The sequence below is a fragment of the Pipistrellus kuhlii genome, unplaced genomic scaffold (genome assembly GCF_014108245.1).
Source record: "Pipistrellus kuhlii isolate mPipKuh1 unplaced genomic scaffold, mPipKuh1.p scaffold_m20_p_10, whole genome shotgun sequence".
In the NCBI taxonomy this organism is placed as follows: Eukaryota; Metazoa; Chordata; class Mammalia; order Chiroptera; family Vespertilionidae; genus Pipistrellus; species Pipistrellus kuhlii.
Window position 1 is genome coordinate 53,136,800 of NW_023425405.1, and position 22,559 is coordinate 53,159,358.

Genomic DNA, 22,559 nt, shown 5'->3' on the forward strand with positions numbered 1-22,559 from the left:
TACTGCCAACTTCATCTTTTTTCAGTTCTGTAATATTAAGGTATAGCACATTAACCCAATTTTATATTTGAAATCATCTCTACTTGAAATAACCTATTTTATAATGTACTTCCTGACTACTATTTGAGTACTAGGTGACAAAGTTCATAAGAGAGAGGTGCATTTAAAAATGTTTAGAAAATTATAGGATTATTTCAAATTTTTTTTCTGAAATGAAATGCAATTTTCACTACATTTCCTGGGTTTGCTTAACATAGTTTTATTGTTTTACTTCAGGCAACTTACAGACATCTGTATCCATCAGTTTATTGATTCTCCTCCCTCCTAAAGATGATGTTTGTCACAAAGACTATATATGCAATGGTGATAGTGCTAGTAACAGTGGCAGTAGCAAGCAAAAATAGTGTCATCCATTTTCAGAAGTATCAAGTCACTGTACTATATTACTTTTCTACACACATAGTGAAAATTAAGGGAAAATACAGTAGCATATGATCATATCATGTTTTAAATAAATGTATTTCCCAGAACAACAATTTCACATGCTTTTGTTTTATGTTGGCATGCTTCAATGCAACCTTGTCACTAACAAGTTCTAAACAAAATTGATTTGTTTTAGGATCCAGGCTTCTCATTATAGGATTTAATCACAATTTACAATAACTTTACTTTGTGTTAAGAAAACTGAGTTTTTGGTTTGGTTGTTTGTTTGGAACTTTGGATAGAGCCAAATCAACATCTTTGAATAACTTGCCTTTAAAGCAATAGGTCAATAAATGCAGATAAATTTAGCCACCAATATTTCTAAGGTTAAAAAGTATTTTTGGTAACTGAAACAAAGGGAAATAGAGGAACAAATGTAAATTTGCTTCTAAATACACAAAAAATAATTTTTCTTAATTTAAATCTTAGATATATGAAAATGTGTGTTTCTTGGTTTTGTTAACATTGAGGGTTTTAAAAACAAAATGAAAGCCTTAGCAGCCATTTGTTTGCCCTCGGTTTAGCAATTATTTACTAGGGTACATGCAATAGAAAATAATAGAGTATTATTTTGAAGCTAAAAGTAGGTACATTAGTCACAGATCAAGTTTAAAGGTTATAGGATTTAAAATAGACACACACGGACACACTTGGACCTAGCCCCACACGCCAGTACAGTAAACTCTCCTTGAGTTTTCCTTTCTTAAAGACTTTTCTCTAACAGGTGTGCTGTTTCCATTGAATTCTATAATTCTATTCCATTCTGACCTCTTCTTCTTCTTCTTCTTCTTCTTCTTCTTCTTCTTTTTTTTTTTTTTTTTTTTTTTTTTGAGATGTGAAAGGTGCTAACTCAGGTGGTAATCATGAAAATACCATCAGCCACTATCATGCCCTCTTAATAATGACATTTCACCTAGTAGCAAAGGATAAATAGTATCTTTGTGCACACTTAATGATAACGCAGATGTATTTGTGAATTCTCAAAGGTTCCTCTTCAGGATTCATCTTAAATCAGTAAATCTTATCCAAGCCAATTTGCATGAACATTAACAAAAGCACCAGAGGGAATTTTGTTCAAACCTAGATGGTTTGTGGAGCATCTAGGTTTGGAATATAAAGTCCTTTCTGTAGATATAGTTGATGAGAATAGCAAAGGTGGATTTCAAGCTTGTGCCATTAGCACATTTGTTAAATCTTTGGATAACAAAGCAATAATCATCCAACTTTTCTCAAAGAGCATAGCAGTACAAAAGTTAGTGTTGCATGCAAAGGGGACACTAGGATCAAATATTCTTGGGAAATACAGAGTTTAAAAAAATAAACAGATTTCTTTACATGTGGACAACTTTCAGAAGCTTTAACATTTGAGATGCATTGGAAATCACCAAGACCCTGGTTGGTGTGGCTCAGTGGTTGAGTGTCGACCTATGAATCAGATCACGGTTCGATTCCTGATCCTGGTCAGGCCTCAAGCCTGAGTTGCCAGCTCAATCCCCATTAGAGGGCATGCAGGAGGCAGCCAATCAATGATTCTCTTTCATCATTAATCCTATCTCTCCCTCTCTCTTCCTCTCTGAAATCAATTAAAATGTATATTTAATAATAATAAATAAATCACCAAGAAGTTATTGCTTCACGTGGTGTTTTCCAAACTTTGCATTCCACAACAAATCCCAGGACCAGAGTTTCACTAAACACACTTTGGGAATTGCTATAATTTTCAACTGTTCTAAAAAATACCATTTCTTGATAGCACATATCTACAAGCTAAAAAAAGATTGTTCTAAAGACATGAACTTCCAATGTATTTTGATAAATTCTTAGAAATTACATTTCCCTTTGTTATTGGAGGGCTTTTTTATTTTTTTAATTACAGTTGCATATAATATTAATTAGTGTAAGGTGTATAACATAGTGATTAAACATTTATATACCTTACAAAGTTATCACCCCACTAAACCTAGTATATATATGACTGCCTTGGTCAATTTATTTGAGTTCTTGAACCAAAATCTTGGAAAAGTAAACCTGTTTATTTAATAGGGTTTTTTTTAATTTTCTATTTCTATATTTTATTTTATTTAAGTGATATTTTTATAAAATGATTATATAATCACCTCTAAAGAGTACATATATTTTCTTCCCTTTTTACACTTGACCATTTTGCTTTATTTTTCCTCCATGTACTGCAATAGAGAAGCATAAAGGCATAAATAATTTTAAAATGTGCTTTTATTTTTTAAAGTGATATTCCAACATGAGCTAAATTGTGTACATGCTGATCTGAAAAATCAAATAAAGCATGAGTAAAACTCTCTACCATTCAGGTACATGAATATATTCCCCAGCAAAATAATTTGAGTGTTTCCAGCTAAAGTTATACTGACACTAATCCCCAGCAGGTATCTCTGCCTGAGTTTCAGCTATATCTCTGCCTGATGACCAGCCTAAGTTTCAGCTATATTTCTGCCTGATGACCAGCCCTCTTCTCCCTTCTGCACTGGTTTTCTTCAATGTTTGGCAAAACTGGGTTAGGCCTGTTCTTAGTTTTTGTGATCACCATCAAAAGCTTTTGCTTGATTGACTTGCAGTTATTTAATTTTTAACATCAGGTAACTTGTTTTTTTATTAAAAACCTATTATATAATTCAAATTCTATTCCCTATGAAAGAACACTGTGAGAGCTCTGATGATGTTGGAAAGGCTCATAGCCACAGTCTCAGCACAAGGTGGAAGGGAATTGTGCTGCTTGCTGCCCATTGGCTGCTGGAAGTCAATGAACAGCACTATGGTTAGAAACTAGCTATAAGCTGTTACCTAAACATTCACTTCCAGCCTTTGTCCCCACTTGCTTAAGCAGATTTAGAAAACATAACATATTTATTTAGTAACTCTTGCAGGACTAGAACTCAAAAAATTATAGTACTGTTCTGAATGTTCTTCAGCTATTTTAGTGTTGTGATAGAATTTTGCTGGTAGAAGAAGCCTTAGAGATCATCAGGGGTCCTCAAACTTTTCAAAGTGGGGGCCAGATCACGGTCCCTCAGAGAGCTGAGGGCCGAACTATATGAACTACTAATTCCTACTGTAACACCTCGGCTGCGCTCACTACCCAAAAAACCTGGCAGGCCGGATCAGACTCCTCTGCGTGCCGCATGTGGCCCGCGGGCCGTAGTTTGAAGACGCCTGCAAGGTTCTCAGGCTTTAATGTGCATCATCATCACCTGATGAGTAGTTAAAACCCAGATTGCTGCTCCCACCCCCAGAAGTTCTGAATCGGCAGGTCTGGGGTAGAGGCCAAGAAATGCACTGTTAACAGTTCCCAGATGAGGCTGAAGTTGCTAGTCCCAGGCCCCCCACGCTGAGAACCTCTGTGATAGAATCCCTATGTTCCAGCCCATCTGGAGAACCTGAGCATTCCTGGAGCTGGCCTTCAACCCAAACCCCATGAAGCTGTGAGAGAGGAGAGGAAATCGTGATTTCTCCAGACCTCAGAGTAGCATGAGGGATGACGAATTGGTGGCCCTCTATGCTTATCCAAAGCATTCATTAGGAAAGCCTAACTTAGTAGCACAGATCCCTAAAACCATCTGCCTTTCTCTGCCCATCGGGGATCATTTTGGAGAACCCCTGATGCGTCCAACTTTCTCATTTACAGTAGGAAATGGAGGCTCAGGCAAGGCAAGATGGCATGCCCAATTAGCTGCTGACTCAGGAGAGGACCCAGGTGCCATGACTTGCAATGATTTCACATTCCCTCCTCCATCACTAGTTACCTAGATCAGTGTTTCCCAACCTTCTCTCATGATGAGAATCTCCTGGTGGAGTTGTTAAAACACAGATTCCTGAATCCCAACTAAGAAGTGTTAAACTAGAATTTTTGGGAACATATAGGTAAAATTGTATACTTAGCTAGTGCTCTAAGACAGATTTTATATACAGAGCACTAAGTTAGGTATGCAATTTTACCTATATGTTCCCAAAAATTCTAGTTTAGCACTTCTTAGTTGGGATTCAGGAATCTGTGTTTTAACAACTCCACCAGGTGATTCTCATCATGAGAGAAGGTTGGGAAACACTGACCTAGATTCTGCCTCTAAATCACATTTGTCAAACACAAGGCCCGCGGGCCAAATCCATCCCGCCAGGCCTTGCAATGTGGCCCGCACCGTGCTGTCATCACTGCACTCCGCTGCGTTTTCATCACAATGACAGTTTATGACTGTTCAGTAAACCATTCGGCCCGCGATTTAGGCTGGATTTTAGATTTTGGCCCCTTCTCTGATTGAGTTCGACACCCCTACTCTAAATGCACAGCCAGTCCTTTCTCAAAGGTACCAGGTGTGGTTTTTTTATTGCAAAAAAAATTTTAAACAGATATTCCTCTTTGCTGATTAGTAGATTGATTTCTTCAGTCAGTGACTTTCTATCTCTTCTCTCTAAATGAGGAAAATTCTGACACTGCTTTGCTTTTGCTCTTGGTGAGATTAAGCTTTAAGGTTTTTTAGCCTATGTTTGGCTTTATTAATGAGAAGTTCCAAAACAATTTATACAACAACTTTTTATATTCTCTGGGCTTACAGCCCCTACAGGTAGTGGTCCTTTCCATTAACTTAATTTTTAGAACAACCTATAACCAATATATTTTGTGAACACAGAACTTTCTTTTTTTCTGAGCATTCTAATGTGTTTTTGGTGTGTGGTTTTTTTTGTTTGTTTTGTTTTTGTTTTGTTTTTTGTTTCTTTTGCTTTCTCTTTCATGTATTTATCTTCCTCTTTCTACAGTCATATTGTCTCTAATAGTTTGGACCATTTGTTTTTTCTAATGGTAGAGTTCTCTTCTGGGCACCAAGGCCACACCTAATCTGACATGGGTGTGGCAGCTGCCAAAAATACTTCTGTACTCTTTGTTATTTAGTTGATTTTGATTTTTTTTTTAGAGGGAGGGAGGGAGGGAGAGAGAGAGAGAGAGAGAGAGAGAGAGAGAGAGAGAGAGAGGGAGAGACACTCAATCGGCTGCCTCCTGCATGCCTCCTACTGGGGATTGAGCTGGAAACCTAGGTATGTGCCCTGACCAGGAATAGCTCACTGGATGGCACCTGACAAACTGAGCCACACCAGCCAGGGCACCTCTGCCCTCTTTACAATAAAGGAAGCATCATAGGTTTTTACCCCATGGCTGCATATGGACCCTCACTTAAAGAGGACATGTCCAAAAACGCCATTTCCTTCTCCTTATAGTCTAAATGGAAAATCTGATCCTTATTGTGAATTCAAGAAAGTAGATATTCAAGAGTTTAATTGCACACCAACAATAAGTGGGTTGATTTCTGCTGTCCTTGGGGGGAAAAAATGCATGACCCAAATGTAGTAGTGTTTTGTGGGGAAAATAGTGTGTCTTCTGACTAGCTTTCTCCTACAACAGCTGTTCAGTGAATAAATTTTATGAGACAAGCAAGCCATTATGCATAACAATAAAATTTAATAACAGCTTGCCCATGGGTGGATAAAACCAAGACATTATGCATAACATTTGTTACAATCACATTTTAATAACCAATGTAGTTAGTGGGATGGAAGGGAAAAAAGCACATATTGTTTGTTCTTTACAAGTGATCAATTGAATGATTGAACTTATAAAAAGTTTCTTAAGTTTCAATGGTAAAACTAATATCTATAAAAAATACACATATTCAGGAATAAAATAACCCCAAAGTAAGTAAGAGACTTCCATCTTGTCTGGATAGATTTTCAGAGACCTGAAATCTTATTATAAATTTATAATTAATTTATATATACATTATAATTTCTAAAAATTCACAGCTCAGTCTTCATATGCAGATGCAGCCATGGATCCAATGGTGGCCCTTCATCATACATGTCTGTAATTTTTTTTAACGGACAAAAGATGATGATTTTGTTTTGATTAATCAAAATCCAATAGTTAATTTTTGGTTAGCAGTTTAGATTCCCTTTAATAAAATAAGTATTTTAAGACCTGCTGACTAGCAATCAGTGTTGTTACCTAAACTGCAAAGCTGTTAAGGTTATCTCCATAATCTTGTATAAGTGTCTGAATATTTATGTGTTTTCATAGCAACAGCTTATAGGGAAATTGCCCAGGAGATACTCTATAGCATATGAACACATGCTTGCCATTCACACACACACACACACACACACACACACACTCTTCTTTCTGAGCCAGCTCAAAATTTTCCTGCCTAATTTGCTCTGGACATTTAGAACCTACCAGACATTTAGATGTTCCCATAATTTAGAACTTGGTCTATTTCAGCTCTAAATGCCTGCTTACTAGACCTATCATTTACTCCAGATTGAGCTATCAATTATTTTGTGAAGCTTCCCTGACACCCCTCTTCTTCCTGCGTTGAGCTAGCCAATTCTCCAATTCTTCCACAGCTCACTGAGCCCACCCCTACCGTGGGACCCATGGGCTCATAATTTATCTGTCTACATTATCTATTTCTGTACATCCTGGAAGATCTTTGAGAAAGAGACTACATCTCTATACATGTCTTATAGTTGATTCTCAATGTTTGCTGAAGCAATGAATGGTGAGCTAGACTGTGCTTCTATGTACAAAAGTAGTCCAAGTCACACCGTTCTCCTAGTGAAAGGCAGCCTTCTGCCTGTCTTTGCTTCATGGGCCTCCAGTTCTCCTCCTCCAGTCCAATCTGCCCCCACCCCAGTCCAACTCAGTCTCCAAAGTGACCATTCTAAACCAGATCTGATCATGTTCCTCTGCCCTAGAATGAAGGGCAAACTCTACAAAGTGTCATACCCACAGCTCACTCCTTACCTCATCCTCTGCACTTCCCTTCTTTCACTTTCTGTTTCCCAAGATACCCAAGAGCCAGCCTAGTGTGCTCCACACCCACAAAACGCTGTCTCTCACTTCCACATCTGTGACCACACTATTCCCAGTGATTGGGAGGCCTTTTTCTCCCCTTCCCCTTTCCCAGTCAACTCCTAAAATTCCCTTCAGATTTGGTTCCTAAGTGGTTTGGTTGCCTGAGGCCTCATCTGGACTCCCTGCTCCACATTCTTACAGCAGGGCTTCCAGAAACAGAAATGAATTAGACTGGAAGCTCCTCAAGGCAAGAGACTCTTGCCTTGTTCGCCACTGCTTTAGCGTGGGGGCCAGGCTGTTTATCGGAAATAGCTAATGAACAGAGTTGAGGCTCCCTAGGTCAGACCATTTCTTCTTTCTTCTGCCCTTGAGAGCACCCGTTTCCCCTGCAGGGCCTCAACAAGTGTTGGAAAGTAGCTGAAGTAAATTGGGCATGGGCAGGAAAAGAGTGTGCTGTGTGTTCCTGTAGCTCTAAACCACATGTGTCAAACACAAGGCCCGCGGGCCAAATCCGTCCCGCCAGGCCTTGCAATGTGGCCCGCACCGCGCTGTCATCACTGCACTCCGCTGCGTTTCCATCACAATGACAGTTTATGACTGTTCAGTAAACCATTCGGCCCGCGATTTAGGCTGGATTTTAGATTTTGGCCCCTTCTCTGATTGAGTTCGACACCCCTACTCTAAACTAAAATCACACCAACTACTGTACTGTGGCATCAATGTATTTCTTTCTTTTTTTTTTAAGTATAACCTTTTCTCTTTCATCACAGGAGAGCTCCCAATCACTTGTTTAAACTGGATGATAGAATAAAAAAAAAAAACACAGAAATATCAACAAATTCAGCTAACTAATGTGCCATGACAATAGGCAATTGGTAAGAGGAGCACTATTGTGTGTAAGTAAGAAAATAGCACCAAACTCAATAAAAAGATAGATTTTCAGGTTATTAAATGGAGGACTAGACAGAAAAGGAAATGAGATGTGTAGGCTTGTGGTAACACAGTATTTGTCTACATATAACTTAGATGAAATCTGATTTAGAGTTGGTGTGTTTCCATAATGCTGACCTCTCTGCTTCAAAATCAAATGTATCGGGATAAGTTAAAAGCTATTTTTTCCCTCCTCCACTCTGGACTTGACTATTTTATCAGTAAATTTTAAACTAAAAGAGAAATGCTTCCCTTTGGAGAGCTTCCTTATAGTTTGCTACCAAATCATAGTGTGCCAACCAGACTTATTCCCTTCTCCTCTTTCAAGCGGTCCCTGTTTCCTCAGTGTTGGTCTCATCTGTAATCCTGCACAATCTGACCTGCAGGATCTACCTCTTTCTTCAGTGTGCTTCTGGAACACTCCTGCACGTGTCCACATGTGCTCATAGATGCAATGACGTCCAAGGCTTCTGTCATCTGACTAGAGTCTTACCCTCGACCCTGTGTCCACTGGTTCTAGGAGCCACAAACCATCTAAATGCCCAAGTGGCCAGACATCCTGTGAAGGTCCACCACAGTGAGGTTGCACAAAGGGAGAGCCTGTCCCCTCGTTCACTGATGTCGCCCCCATAACCTGGCCTCAAAGCAGCATTGCTTGTACCCAGAAGCACTTGAGTCCATCCTTCTGCCTCTGTCCATGCTGTTGTCTGCATGGGCTTTGTTCCAGTCCACAAGGCTGGGTACAAATGTAGGCCCCATCGTCCAACTCTACCTCTTCCACCACAGCCCAAGGATGGATGTAAGAATCCTCATTCACTGCCACCTTATCCTTCAGTTCCCAAATAACATCAGACCTAGAGATTAAGCCCTCTTCCCACCCATGTCCCCACTCAATTCGAGCCATGCATGTTCTAAGAATGTTAGGGGACTTTTGATCCAAGATGCCAAAGGTATCTCTGGGTCTTCATCTTTAGATGCTGTCATTGTTGAGTTTTATATCCTGTCGCATTCCCAACCAGTCAGAAAGGCTGTCCAGTCCCCCTTCCACCTTTTGGGAATCTGGGCAGCTGCAGGAAAACTGTAAGGACTGGTGAAACTCACGTGATTGACACATCAGGGGTTATCCAAGAACCTCAGAACCATGTCACCCACGTTCCAGGCTTTTACCAGTCAGCATGGTGTAGGAGACAGTAAAGCAAGCATGTTAAACTCACAGCCCATGGGCCACATGCAGCCCATAATAAATATTTTTGCAGCCCAGCCAATATAATGGTATGTAAGAAACATTTTAATAAATAGTTCCTAGCTTAATTTTTACAGTATCCTGTTATATATAATTATTAATAATGAACTACAGCATTCGCTAATGACCTATTACTCTAATTGTATTGCATTCATTTCCCTTACACACAGGCTCAGCATTTCCCTCCATTGATACTAGCAGCGAATATTTTAGCAGGTAATTGCCACATCATTAGTCTTGCACTGACTTATAGGGGTGTCGAACTCAATCAGAGAAGGGGCCAAAATCTAAAATCCAGCCTAAATCGTGGGCCGAATGGTTTACTGAACAGTCATAAACTGTCATTGTGATGGAAACGCAGCGGAGTGCAGTGATGACAGCGTGGTGCGGGCTACATTGCAAGGCCTGGCGGGACGGATTTGGCCCTCGGGCCTTGTGTTTGACACATGTGTAGGTTAAACTTTCCTGCAGCTCTGCCCAAGTCGGTCTTGGCGGGGCCTTGAGGTTAGGCTCTGCAGCTCCAATCTTGTCGGTCAGGGTGGGGAAGTAAGATTCCTTTTAACCAGATACTGAACTAGGTTGCACAGACCTCCTCCCTCCGCCCCCTATTTTCCTTTTCTCATAATCATGAGACCATGGGGGAAAGCCTGATTTGGTTAAAAGAATCCTAAGGAATTGAGACACAGTTTTCACATATACAGGGTAAGAAAAGCTAATGTAAGTGAATGAACTCAAAAAAATACATTTGTCTTCCTGTTTCCAGGCAGCCAATGCAAGTCACTTTGTACCATAAATAAGGAGTAGAGTGAGATGAATGCATTTATGAACATCTTCATTTAAAAACAAATTGCACCACATTTTCAGGATTCTAAATTGAAAAGTTAGTAGCAAAGAGAGCTGCTTCAAAATCCATACCCCATAAAATCCACATAGCTCATGAAGAGAATGATAAAACTATAGATCATGGGTCCATTATGCTCTGAAGGAAAGTTTTGAGCCTCTGCATTTATAAGGCCATCTTGGAATAAAGGCACAAACATGGGAATATAATACTACAACTATACTGCCTCATCCTGCTCTCATACTTTTGTAAATAAGATTCCTAATAATAGAATAACATCATCAGCAAAATTTCATGAAAAGTATTGCTATTACTAATGTTCAAATTCAAAAAAAAAAAAAAAAAGCTGAATTGCTGAATTCTTTACCAAGCAGGAGAATGTGTATATTTCTGAGAAAGAGAAGATGGGGCACAACTTCGATCAAGATACCCCCTCCACCATGTATGGTGACATTTATTTGGTGTCATACATATATGACATCATTTAAGAGTGTGCCTTCAAAAGACTTTATCAAAGCTTTTCTTCTCACTACCATTTACCTTTAGTGTCCACAGATAACAAGGATGTGCACAAAAGCACTATAGATTTATACCCAATGACCAATGTTGACATGTTGATGTAGAAATTGCAAATCCTACAAAAAAATTTTAAATAAATCTTCTTCCTGCATGGCTCCACTATCAAATCAACAAGTGTGAGATAGACTTATTCACAATATTTTGACAAAAGACAGGAATTAAACTCCAAAATGGGTATCCTTGTAGAAATCTAACAAATATAAACTAAGTGTGCGGATAATGTACTAGAAAGGAGGTTTCCCTTGCTGGTCTGTTATATACTGACCCTGGCCTCAAAATTAAAACTCCATTTTCTCTATAAAGTTCTCTGTAAATAAACATGAGAATCCCAAGACAAGCAGGATAAATCATGTTTTAAATACTACTTTATGATGTCCTCCAGTCTGAAATATTTTTATATGTTTTGTTGATTTTGAGACAGAGAGGAAGGGAGAGGGATAGATAGAAACATTGATGAAAAAGGAACATCATCAATCGGCTGCCTCCTGCATGCCCCCTACTGGGGATTGAGCCCGCAGTCTGGGTATATGCCCTGAACAGATATGAACCAGTAACCTCTTGGTTCCTGGATTAACACTCAATCGCTGAGCCACACTGGCTGGGCCAGTCTGAACTATTTTTAAACAACTTATTTGTCTTTTTAATAATGAAACTCACCTTATCTAATAATTGTGTTAGTTAGCTAATATTTTCTTTTAAACTGCCCTTTAAAAAGTTTGGCTCAGTGGATTGAGCGTCAGCCTGCGGATCTAAGGGTCCCAAGTTTGATTTTGGTCAAGGGCACATTCCCAGGTTGGGGGCTCAGTCCTGGGTGGAGGACATGCAGGAAGCAGCTGGTCAATGATTCTCTCTCACTGGTGTTTCTGTCTTTCCCTCTCCCTCTCCCTTCCTCTCTGAAACCAATAAGAAGATATTTTTTAAAAAGTAAGTACAGCAAAATTAGAGAATACACTTAGAATATAAAAATAGAGAATATAGCTGGGCTTACAATATTTCAAAAGTGGAAAGGTATTTGTTGAGTTGAGTTCTAATTCTGATAAACTGATTAGTTCAACATTCTTAAGCATAATATAAACTGTGAGAATGATAACGAGCATTTATTAAGAATGTGATATGTCCCAAGTATTGTTCTCAAACTTTTGCTTGTGTAATCTCACTTAATTTTCATCATAACTCTGTGTGTACCTGAAAGAACTGCTATTTTTTTTAAATGCATATTTTTTCATTTTGTATTTTTTTATTCACTTATATCATAAACATTTTCCACTATGAGAAAAGGAGGCATGGTTTACTAAAAGTCGCAGCCCAGGCAGTCTGGTTTCAGAGAAGATGCCTTCAACTGCATGAATGGAAGACGGGGCCCTGTGAGGTTTTTTACTTGAACAAAACTATTTTTAAAAATTATTCTGTTATTTTCTCCTCTAAAAGTTTGGGAGATAGTATCTTAAGAAATTAGTGTTTCTCTTAGTAGGTTTCTAGACTATCTGAGGATTCCAGAATTAGAGCTTGAGGTATTCACAGGCCAGAATCCATTTGGATGGAACATGAGAACTCTGGCCCTCTGCACATCCTTGCTTTGAGATCTTCCACATTTATAGATAGCATGCATCAGAATTCAGCATGTCTTTCAAGCTGGTCTGTTGAAAACACAAGTACGTAATGCAGTCAGACTTTATTTGGGCCATCCTCGGCTGGTCAGGCATACTGGCAATGAGAGATCTGAAGGCATACACTTGGCAGCAACTTCAAAATATCCAGTTGATCCCAGAACGTGAGCATGCTCATTATGTTGCATTTATTGTGCCTGGGTGCCCCGCTGTCCAAATCTACCCTGAGTCTCCAATCAAGAGGAAGCCTTGATAGGAACACTGCTAATATGACATGACTGGGGACAATACAGGGTGACATGACCCGAGGTGATGAAGAGAACACTTGTGAGTACATCCCCTCCCCCCTCCTTGCCACATGTCTTATGCATATAACATCCCTGCCTTGGCAGCTGCAGACAGAAAGGCCAAAAGATATAAAGTTGTATCCATCAACAGCCCATGGTCCACCTGAAATGCTGTCAGCTTACAGATGGACTTGTAGCCGCTGTCTGCATGCACCACACTCCCTCGCCTCTAGTTCCAGCTCTACTCTAGGGGTCAGCAAGGCATCTCCGAGAGCCCACTCACTTTTCACAAAGTCCTAGGGATGCAAGACAGGAGATAAAAGAGTCATCCAGTTGGCATTTGCACCATGAAGAAAAAAAAAAGGCAGCAAAAAAGAACAAATTGGGTTTTGATCGAGGCCCAGATATAAAGGAAACTAACATCAAAAATGAACAAAATCTGTACCTTTGTGGTTGCTGAAGCAATCTTCCAAAGCAGCAGAAGGGTACCCATTCCTGGCACCATAACACAAAGGCTCAGAGCCCACCATGAAGTGTCTACTTAGTTTTATGTAGTGAACCCCTTTCGTGTCCGGTGTTGGTCAGGGTCCATGTTCAAGGTTCAGGCTCTGGAGGAGGCTGAATGAAAGAGACTAGAAAATATTAATTTGGAAATATTGGGGGCCAGGTGGGAGCCCAACTCAAGGGGAAGGACTCCACCCCGCTCTGGTTTTGCTATCCCTTTTATTAAGACTATGGGATATACTGATAGCTTTTAGCCTGCCTAAAAGCTATTGGTATATCCAATTCAATAATAGCCAATCAGCAAGAATTTACATAAAACTAGAAGGTGAAAGTTCCTTCAGCTACCATTGTCTCAACTAAACAGAGTTTCAAGGTTGACCAGCCTTCTGTGTTCCCTGTCCACACCTCTCTGCTAGTGAGGACAATGGGAGGCTTCCAACAGTTTTACATTTAGAATAATAATTTAACCTTTATGTGATGCCTGTATTTACAGCAAATACATGGGACTATAGCTGAACAACATACGAGTGTCTTAATGGAGGAAATTCTCACTCTGCACTGTTGTATTGTATCCAGAGAGCAATTCCATAATTTCCTATATGAATTTTTGATTGACCTAGGTGTTAAGAAATGTCTTACAACTTCTAAAAATATTTTCCCTTCATTAAATAGGAATCAGTGTCTATTTTCTCCAGAGAGAATTCCATACATGCTGACTTAAATTGTATAGTCAACACTGAAACCAAACTGAGTCTACATAATTTAATCTTTCTTTGAATATTAAGAAAATTATTTTGAGATCTCCTTGAAACTCGGGAATTTCATTATGATTTCAACTTGTATTGTATAAAAGAAATGTAAACATAGCAGCTGGCAGACAAATCTGAGACTAGTATATCAATAGGCAGTTCCTATCTGGCAGTTTGGGGATGAGATTCCTCAAGAGATCTCTTTACGAGTCAAAAATGAACACACTATGAACTTTATCACTTTAGGTAGTCAAGCCAAAAACAAGATGAGTTTTCTCTTAATATTACCATTACTTGCCTCATAGACACTGTAAAAATATACTCAGAAAACTAAGGCAACCTGAATTTTAAATCTTATGGTGGTAATCTGGCATAAGACAGGGTTTCTATATAGGCTGTTGAATGGGAATTTTTTTTCTCCTTAAAAAAGAAAATCATTGTTGTCTTTTAGGAGAGAGATAAAGGCAAAAGACATAAAGGAATGAACTTAAGATGGGTTTTCATTTTTTTAAAAAATGTGCTAGGTCAATGGAATTACTGTAGAACTAGTTATGTGAAAATTGATTATAAATGAATAAAGAAACCAATAAGATAAGAATATCACATTTATTAAAAAATAATTATTAATTCCTATTCTTTTTTATGTTTCTTTGACAACTAGTATTTCCTTCGTTGTGAAATAGTATAAATTTTAGGCAAATTTTCAAAGTTATTAAATAATGAAATATTTTTTGAGGGAAAAGAGGGGGAAGAAAGAGAGAAAGAAAAGAGACTATGACAAAGAATGGAGAAAGAAAGAAAATAAAAAGGCATCTTTCAAACAGCTTCCAGGAGTTGAATTAAGTATGGCATAATTTTTTTTCTCCCAAGTCTTAGTCTTGGCAGGTTCCTGCTAAAATGCAGGAATTTCATAGATGTGGGAACTGGTGATGGAAAATGCACTGCTACACACAACAGTGTGTTGTACTTGAGAGGAACTATATGGGAAAAAATAACACCCTAGAATAAATACAAATGAAATTCATGTATCAAAACCAATACTGTGAAAATAGTTTTAATATTTCTTGAATTTATATCTAGTCATTAACCTAAATGCAGATTTTAGTTCAAGCTACACTTCTGCCTCATGGTCAGAAGGCCTGAAAACCTGTGATGTGGAAAATTGGCAGGATAAAGAATATTGAATTGGTCTCCATGAAAAACTGATTTTGGCAGCCATAACCTCCCCGTTGGGTGCCCCCCTCCCCAATCAAATTCTTCTTTCTATTTCACTCTTGTCCCAGGAAAGAGGCCAATGGAACGGTATATATTAGCTAAAAGAGTAAGCAGATGTCAGCCTGACCATTCACCATAGGACCTTTCTCATTGGCCTTGAATCTCATGGTCAGGGTGAGTCCCTCCAAAAGGGACTCTAGACTCACCCTCGGAAAGCACAGAAGTTGGAGGCTTCCATTTCTGCTGACTTTGGTTTCCTTCTTCTTTAGGGAAGGAAGTAGAGTGAGCCATCTATCTGCCTTACCCAATAACCCTAAAAGAAACTGCAATTCCCAAATGAAAAAGATCAATGTATCTGAAAAAAAATCCAAAAAAAACAAATATTCCTCTCTTTCACTTCTACTCCTGTTGAAATCCCACATTCTGTTTGGTTCCCTCACAAAAGTGGACATTTCCTCAGGGTTTGATTTAGTCTAGAGGACAAAATGCAGGGACTTCTCCCAAACCATTTCTCCACCTCGGAAGATCCTAATGGCCCACCTCCCTCTCTCCTGGCCTAGTCCTAACCCAGGCTCCCTTAAGCACCCTAGTCTTGGTGGAGAATATTTTTCTCCCAGCCCCCCTTCCAACCACCCCTTAACCCCCACAGCTTCTGAGGGAATGTGCCCCAGGCCCCCTCCGGTGGGTTCCAGGCCCTTTGCATGAGCTAGTTGGGGAGAGAATTTTCTCCCTCCAGTGAATGTTGTATTCGTGTGCTGTACCTGTGCGTCTCTCGGTGGTTTCACCCTGATCTTTTCTCTCTTTGCAGCTGGTTAATAATCCACTAGCAAGTCAGGCTGCAGCGGCTGCAGCAGCAGCAGCCATGGGCTCCATAGCAAGCTCACAGGCCTTTGGCAATGCCCTCTCCAGTCTTCAGGGGGTCACAGGTCAACTAGTTACTAATGCACAAGGACAGGTGAGTGGGAGATGGGAACAAGAGTGAATATTTATGGCAGATTGAACTCGGAAAGGAAATGAATTTCTTTTGCATGACAGTGATATGTAACCACATTTATATGAGGCAAATAAATAATGTTTACTTTAGCAATGTCAAGAATAGGAGAAGGGTTGGGAGGTTTTTCTATATTTTAGAAGGAAGATTTTTTTTCCCCCTTCTCAGAATGTCTGTCACATTTTTGTTTTTATTTCTATATGGTGACTTGTTTTCAGACCTTAATTGAAGAAATTAACTTTTCATAACAGGGTATTCTTTAAAAAAAAAAAAAAGGATAAACTTTAAAAATAGAATTTTGGTTTTGCTTTTTTATTTTTTCATTCTTTTAAAACTTGGGTAATTTTGGAAATTGGTAAGTTTCCTTCTCTAATTGCTCTAAAATTTTTAGATTTAATCAGTTGACATTATAAGCCAGTTTCTGTATGTATGGGGAGGTGATTGGAAAAGACTGACAAACTTGTGTAAAAAGTCAAAGAAGAAGGGTGAAGCCCACTGCAAGTTGGATGCACGTGCCTAGCTTCCTGCTGATTCTCATGGAAGCTCGGTGGCCTCTTGTATGCTTGTAGGCTTCCTTCAGTGTGCCAGGCCGACAACCCTTCCTCACGTCCTGAGCGGTACGCGTGTTCCTGTACACCACCTATGTGCCAGTATGGTGGTCACCAAAACACTCATGGAGCTTAAGATGAGGGTGGCTGCATCTTCAAAACCCCAATTAATATAAAAGCTGATTGAAAAACAAACCAGAGCTGAAGCTGATGGTGTCAGGGCGCCCTCCATTCAGAGGCCTGACACTCCATCTCAAATGTTACCATTTCTTTTTTTTCCTTCCTAGGCCAGTGGTCAGCAAACTCATTAGTCAACAGAGCCAAATATCAAAAGGACAATGATTGAAATTTCTTTTGAGAGCCAAGTTTTTTAAATTTAAACTTCTTCTAACGCCACTTCTTCAAAATAGACTCACCCAGGCCGTGGTGTTTTGTGGAAGAGCCACACTCAAGGGACCAAAGAGCTGCATGTGGCTCGAGAGCCGCAGTTTGCCAACCATGGTCCTAGGCTCGCCATTTTAATCTTATTTCTCCAGCTATTATTGTATTAGTGTGTGTGTGTGTGTGTGTGTGTGTGTGTGTGTACATATATATGTAGTTTACATCCATTTTTCATCTTTATTGAAAGTATTTCTGATAGTGACTCACAAGGAAGAAGGAGCTTGCACCCTCTCCCAAGATTTTTCCTCCCAGAGTTATTTACCTGACAGAGTTTAGGCATCCCTGCTTGGCCTGCTCTGTGGAGAACGGGAATGGTGATATCTCGAACCCTGCTTTTATTTTACATAAAGAGTAAACAGAGATGCATTATAAGCTAACCCATCTCCAGGTAGGTCCCAGGGAAAAAAGCTGACCTTGTTATATTTCCTGGGCGGGTGCAGGATTGTCCCGTCAGAACCCCGAGGGCTGAACGATAGAGCTTGTCAGAGAGCGGCCCCAGGTAATGAATCATCTTATCACAGGTGCACACCACACATATTAAAGGGGGATTGTGTGAACGCCGTGCCCTCCACAGTCACCTTTCAATGTCGGCTCTAACCCGTGTTCCAATCCCTTTTCATCAAAGCCTCATTTTATGCAGCGGCTCTAAATGGGGGCTCTCAAAAGCCTATTAAGATTTCTGGAGGGACGGGTATTGGCGTGGAGGGAAAGTTGGTTATAATATCTATAACTCATTCTCAGATCAGGTCAATCCTAGAAGCTGTTTCCTAGAGTGATGCCCAAAATAGAACACCCTGATTTATTCCTGCGAGGCCACACACAGGCCCTTGCGAGGTAGAATTTAAGAGTGCGCGATAGAAACCCAATCCACTGATGCGTGTTTCCCTCTGGTTTTTCTGTTCCAGTGTCCAAGTAAAATGTACCACCACTTGAGAATTTGTGATGGAGAAAATTCCTTAAGGATTAGTAGGAGTTTGTTCTTCTCATAATTTAATGGCTGATCATTTTGCCAATGACAAGCCCATCTCCTTATCAGGGGCTAGAGTTCCATCCTTCGCTTTGGCCTTTGCCTGCTCCCATCTCTCCCAGCCCATAATTACCCATAAGGAAATGAGCTTCAAAGTAGACGCTTGATTGGTACTCTGCATATAGTGAGTAAGCATTGATTGTATTTAATTTTTTTTATTTTAGAAACGGTATTAAAATAGTTGATTTTATATGGGTACACAAACCTTCTCAAGTGAAAAAAAGAAAAAGAAATACATTAACAGCTGAAACTGGTTTTGCTCAATGGATAGAGCGTCTGCCTGCAGATTGAAAGGTTTCAAGTTCGATTCCAGTCAAGGGCATGTACCTTGGTTGTGGGCACATCGCCAGTAGGGGGTGTACAAGGAGGCAGCTGATCAATGTTTCTCTTTCATCGATGTTTCTAACTCTCTATCCCTCTCTCTCCCTCTCTATAAAAACTCAATAAATATTTTTTTAAAGAAATACATTTACAGAGAAAACAATATTGCCTACTTGTGAAATCTTTAAAAATGTGTATTTATTGATTTCAGAGATTAAAAAAGGAGAGAGGTATAGAAACATCAATGATGAGAGAGAAACATTGATCTATTGCCTCCTGCACACTCCCTACTAGGAATTGAGCCCAAAACCAGGGCATATGCCCTGATCAAGAATTGAACTGTGACCACCTGGGTTCATAGGTCAATGCTCAACCACTGAGCCATGCTGGCTGAGCCCACTCAGGAGATCTTGTCTGAGAGTTTTAGAAACATGCTCAACAGCATCATGTTTTCCTCCAGTGCCAGAAGAGACCAAGATACTTACAGTTCCAAATAGACAATTTGACCACATTCATGTAGCAGTATGTGTATGTCTTTTAATCTTTGTAATATAAACACCATCATCTCTTCAGAAAAAAAGTACATGCCTGAATCTGTTGATACAAAGATACCTATCCAGGTCTTACAAAGTGGTCAGATTACAACGAAAAAGAAGGGCAAAAATTAGTTGTTCAGTGTGTATTCTTTTTTGCTTGTGTTCATGTGGTACAAAAAGTAAAAATATGTTGTAATCGGGTTAATACAATTAGCCTTGCTCAAAATACTGCATAATATAGGATTACTATATCCAGCCCGTTTTCATTTCCTTAAAAATCTCCAAAGAGCTTTCCCAGAAAAGGTAGGAAAAGAAAACTCTTCATATATTTAGAGATTCTTCTCTTGTAAGTTTTTTATCTTAACTATTTTTCATATTTGAAAATGCACCCAGAAGTAATATCATTAAAGTCCAGTGGACATTTGAGAAGCATATTTTACTCCACTAATAATTTGGTGAGGTAAGCCTGAAGAAGCCACCTCCACTGCCAAGAGTCTCTTCGCTACCTAGAAACCAAGGTGGAACGGCCCAATGGCTAAGAGCCCTGACTGAATTCAGACCTGCCTGGGGTTAGCTTTAGGCTTTACCTTTTCCTGGTTGGATGAACTTGGTGCAGTGACTTAACCTTCCTAAACCGGAACCTCATCCTCAAAGTTCTCAGGTGACCTCTATGAGACACCTGGGCCATGGCTTGTGCTTGCTGGGCAAGGGGCCTATGAGACAGATGTCTCTCCTCACAGGGAGACTTTTTGAAATCACTCTTCAGACTCAGCCTTCAACTCTCAACAGGAAACCCCACCACCTGGGAATTTTTTTGCTTGGAATCCGACTATGTTTCCATTTATTGGATCTCAGTAAATGTAAAGGGATGGGAAATCTTGATTTATTCAAGAATGTTTATTTTCTGTTCTTTCCCCCTCCCAATCAATAATTATGAGCAAATATTAAGGAAAAAAAAGTGCTATTTGTTTGCATTTAATTCAAAAGTCAGACACTATTCTACAGAGTGATTAATTTTAACAGAAATACTAAATTATAAAGCCACAAAGTATATACATTTCCATGTTAAGGTATTTTAAAATTATACCCAACCTCACTCTGAGGTGGGAAGATAACAAACTTCCTATTGGTAATTAGTGATCATGAATTTTATAATGACATTATAGTGCTGAGAAGAATATTCTAATTCTCTTTCCTTAACAAATTAGCAAGTGTGGAAGCTAGGCCATGCAATGAGCACTAGCAATAGACTTGCTTGAATTCCCAAGTCAGTCAATAACTTGCTCTGTGACCTAAAGCAAATTACTTGAGCTCTCTGAACTTCAATTTTATTACTAAGGATAATAAATTCTAATCCCTAGATTAGTAAGATTAAATTAGATATGAAGAAAGAAAGAAAGAAAGAAAGAAAGAAAGAAAGAAAGAAAGAAAGAAAGAAAGAAAGGAAGGAAGGAAGGAAGGAAGGAAGGAAGGAAGGAAGGAAGGAAGGAAGGAAGGAAGGAAGGAAGAAAGAAAGAAAAACCCGCTGAAACCGGTTTGGCTCAGAAGATAGAGCATCGGTCTGCGCACTGAGGGGTCTCAGGTTTGATTCCGGTCAAGGGCATGTACCTTAGTTGGGGGCACATCCCCAGTAGGGGGTGTTCAAGAGGCAACTGATTGATGTTTCTCTCTCATCGATGTTTCTAACTCTCTATCCCTTTCTCTTCCTTTCTGTAAAAAATCAATAAAATATAAGAAGAAAAAAAAAAGAAAGACCCACCATAGTGCCTATACATACTCAGTAAGTGGTTGCCACCATCATCATCATTTAGAGCCTTGTGTAGTATTTTCTGGAATTCTATATTTGGTTTGAAGATACAACAAGAGGCAATACAGTATACAGGCAAATAAAATACAGGGTTTTAAGACTGCCGTTCATTAGCTGTGAGACCTTGGACAATAGACTTACCCTCTCTGTGCCTCAGGTTTTTTCATCTGAAAAATGGGGATAATAATGGCATCAGCTTCAAGAATTAAAGTTCTTAAAAATGGAGTCAGGCACGGAGTCACCATTCAGTAATGCTATCACTCAGTAAGTGCTATCTGTTATTAATAATTAAGATGCTATGTGGTTTCAATTCATAACTGTTCATCACAAACCCACTTCATGTGTTAAGAGTATGAGAATGTGAGAATCTTAATAATAGGAGATTAAGTTATTTTAGAGGAACTCATCCTTACCCTGGATAGTTCAGTGTGTGTGTGTGTGTGTGTGTGTATGTGTGTGTGTGTGTGTGTGTTTATAACACTCACTCAGTGGGTAAGTTTAGGATTTGGCAAGTAGATTTACCATCGATTTGTTCAGCTATAGAATTGGCTTCCCTTGTGCCCCTGGCAATATCTCCTTATTGGCATTATTGCAGAAAAATAAAAGCAAATGAAATTTTATTTTATCCTGAGGCAAAAAAAATGCCTCTTACATTTTACTGAAACTCAGAATGTTTCTTGATGAAATTACCTCTTGACTGCTGTGAAATTATCTTAAGTGGCACCAAGTCAAGTCCAAGACCCCCCTTGGGTCTTTAAAGAGCCAGTCAAGTAAAAAAAAATCAACTACACATTATGTATTTTTAATATAGAAAAAGAAGAAAAATTAAAAGGATCCATTCAAATTAGCCACAAATACGCACACCATTTTATGAATAAACAGTGGCTGAGGGGAGCTGGTTTGGGGAGGGAAAAGGATTTGCTATAAGATAGGCATTGACTCCTAAAAGGACCACAAGGCCCTGCTGAATGAAAAACAGTCTGTTAATACTCACAGAGGCCTGTGCCTTGTGAGTTAGAGCTATCCCCTGGATGGTACAAAACCATTCCTGGGGAGTCCCCTCTATTCAACAGCTCTGAGCCTGATAGGGCTGGGTAGAGATGCCAACCACCACCAGCTCCACACACCAACTGGAAGACCATTCTAGTATTATGACTTCCAAATGTGGTGAAAAGTGGTAATGATGCTTACATTAGGATGTTCCTCTGGATGATAGCAATAGTGAGCTAAATGATATCTCAAGAAGATGAAAGAGTAGGTTAGAGCAGCGGTCGGCAAACTGTGGCTCTTGAGCCACATGCAGTTCTTTGGGCCCTTGAGTGCGGCTCTTCTACAAAATACCACACCCGGCTCAACCCCCCGGGGGCGACTTGGGACTGCAGCTGCGACTTGGGCCTGCTGGCCCGCACCCCCTTTGGCTAGGTTAACCCCGATTTTCCCTACGTACTGTCCTAGGAACAGGGTGCGGGGCACACGTTGGAAATGCTGCAGGAAGCCGTTCATATGCGTGCCCACCCACGTTTGCTCCGGGGATCAGGGTTCCCATCAGAAGGGAGCGGCCTCCTCCAGGGAGGCT

The 22,559-nt window shown here is 39.7% G+C and overlaps 1 protein-coding gene across 1 annotated transcript in view; it reads left to right on the top strand.

Annotated features, from left to right (window-relative positions):
- Positions 1-22,559, top strand: part of POU6F2 (POU class 6 homeobox 2) — a 277,332-nt gene that overhangs the window by 219,478 nt on the left and 35,295 nt on the right. The window contains exon 7 of the mRNA XM_045575991.1: positions 16,121-16,267. Within this exon, the coding sequence (XP_045431947.1) occupies positions 16,121-16,267 (147 nt within the window). The remainder of the gene's footprint in view (positions 1-16,120; positions 16,268-22,559) is intronic.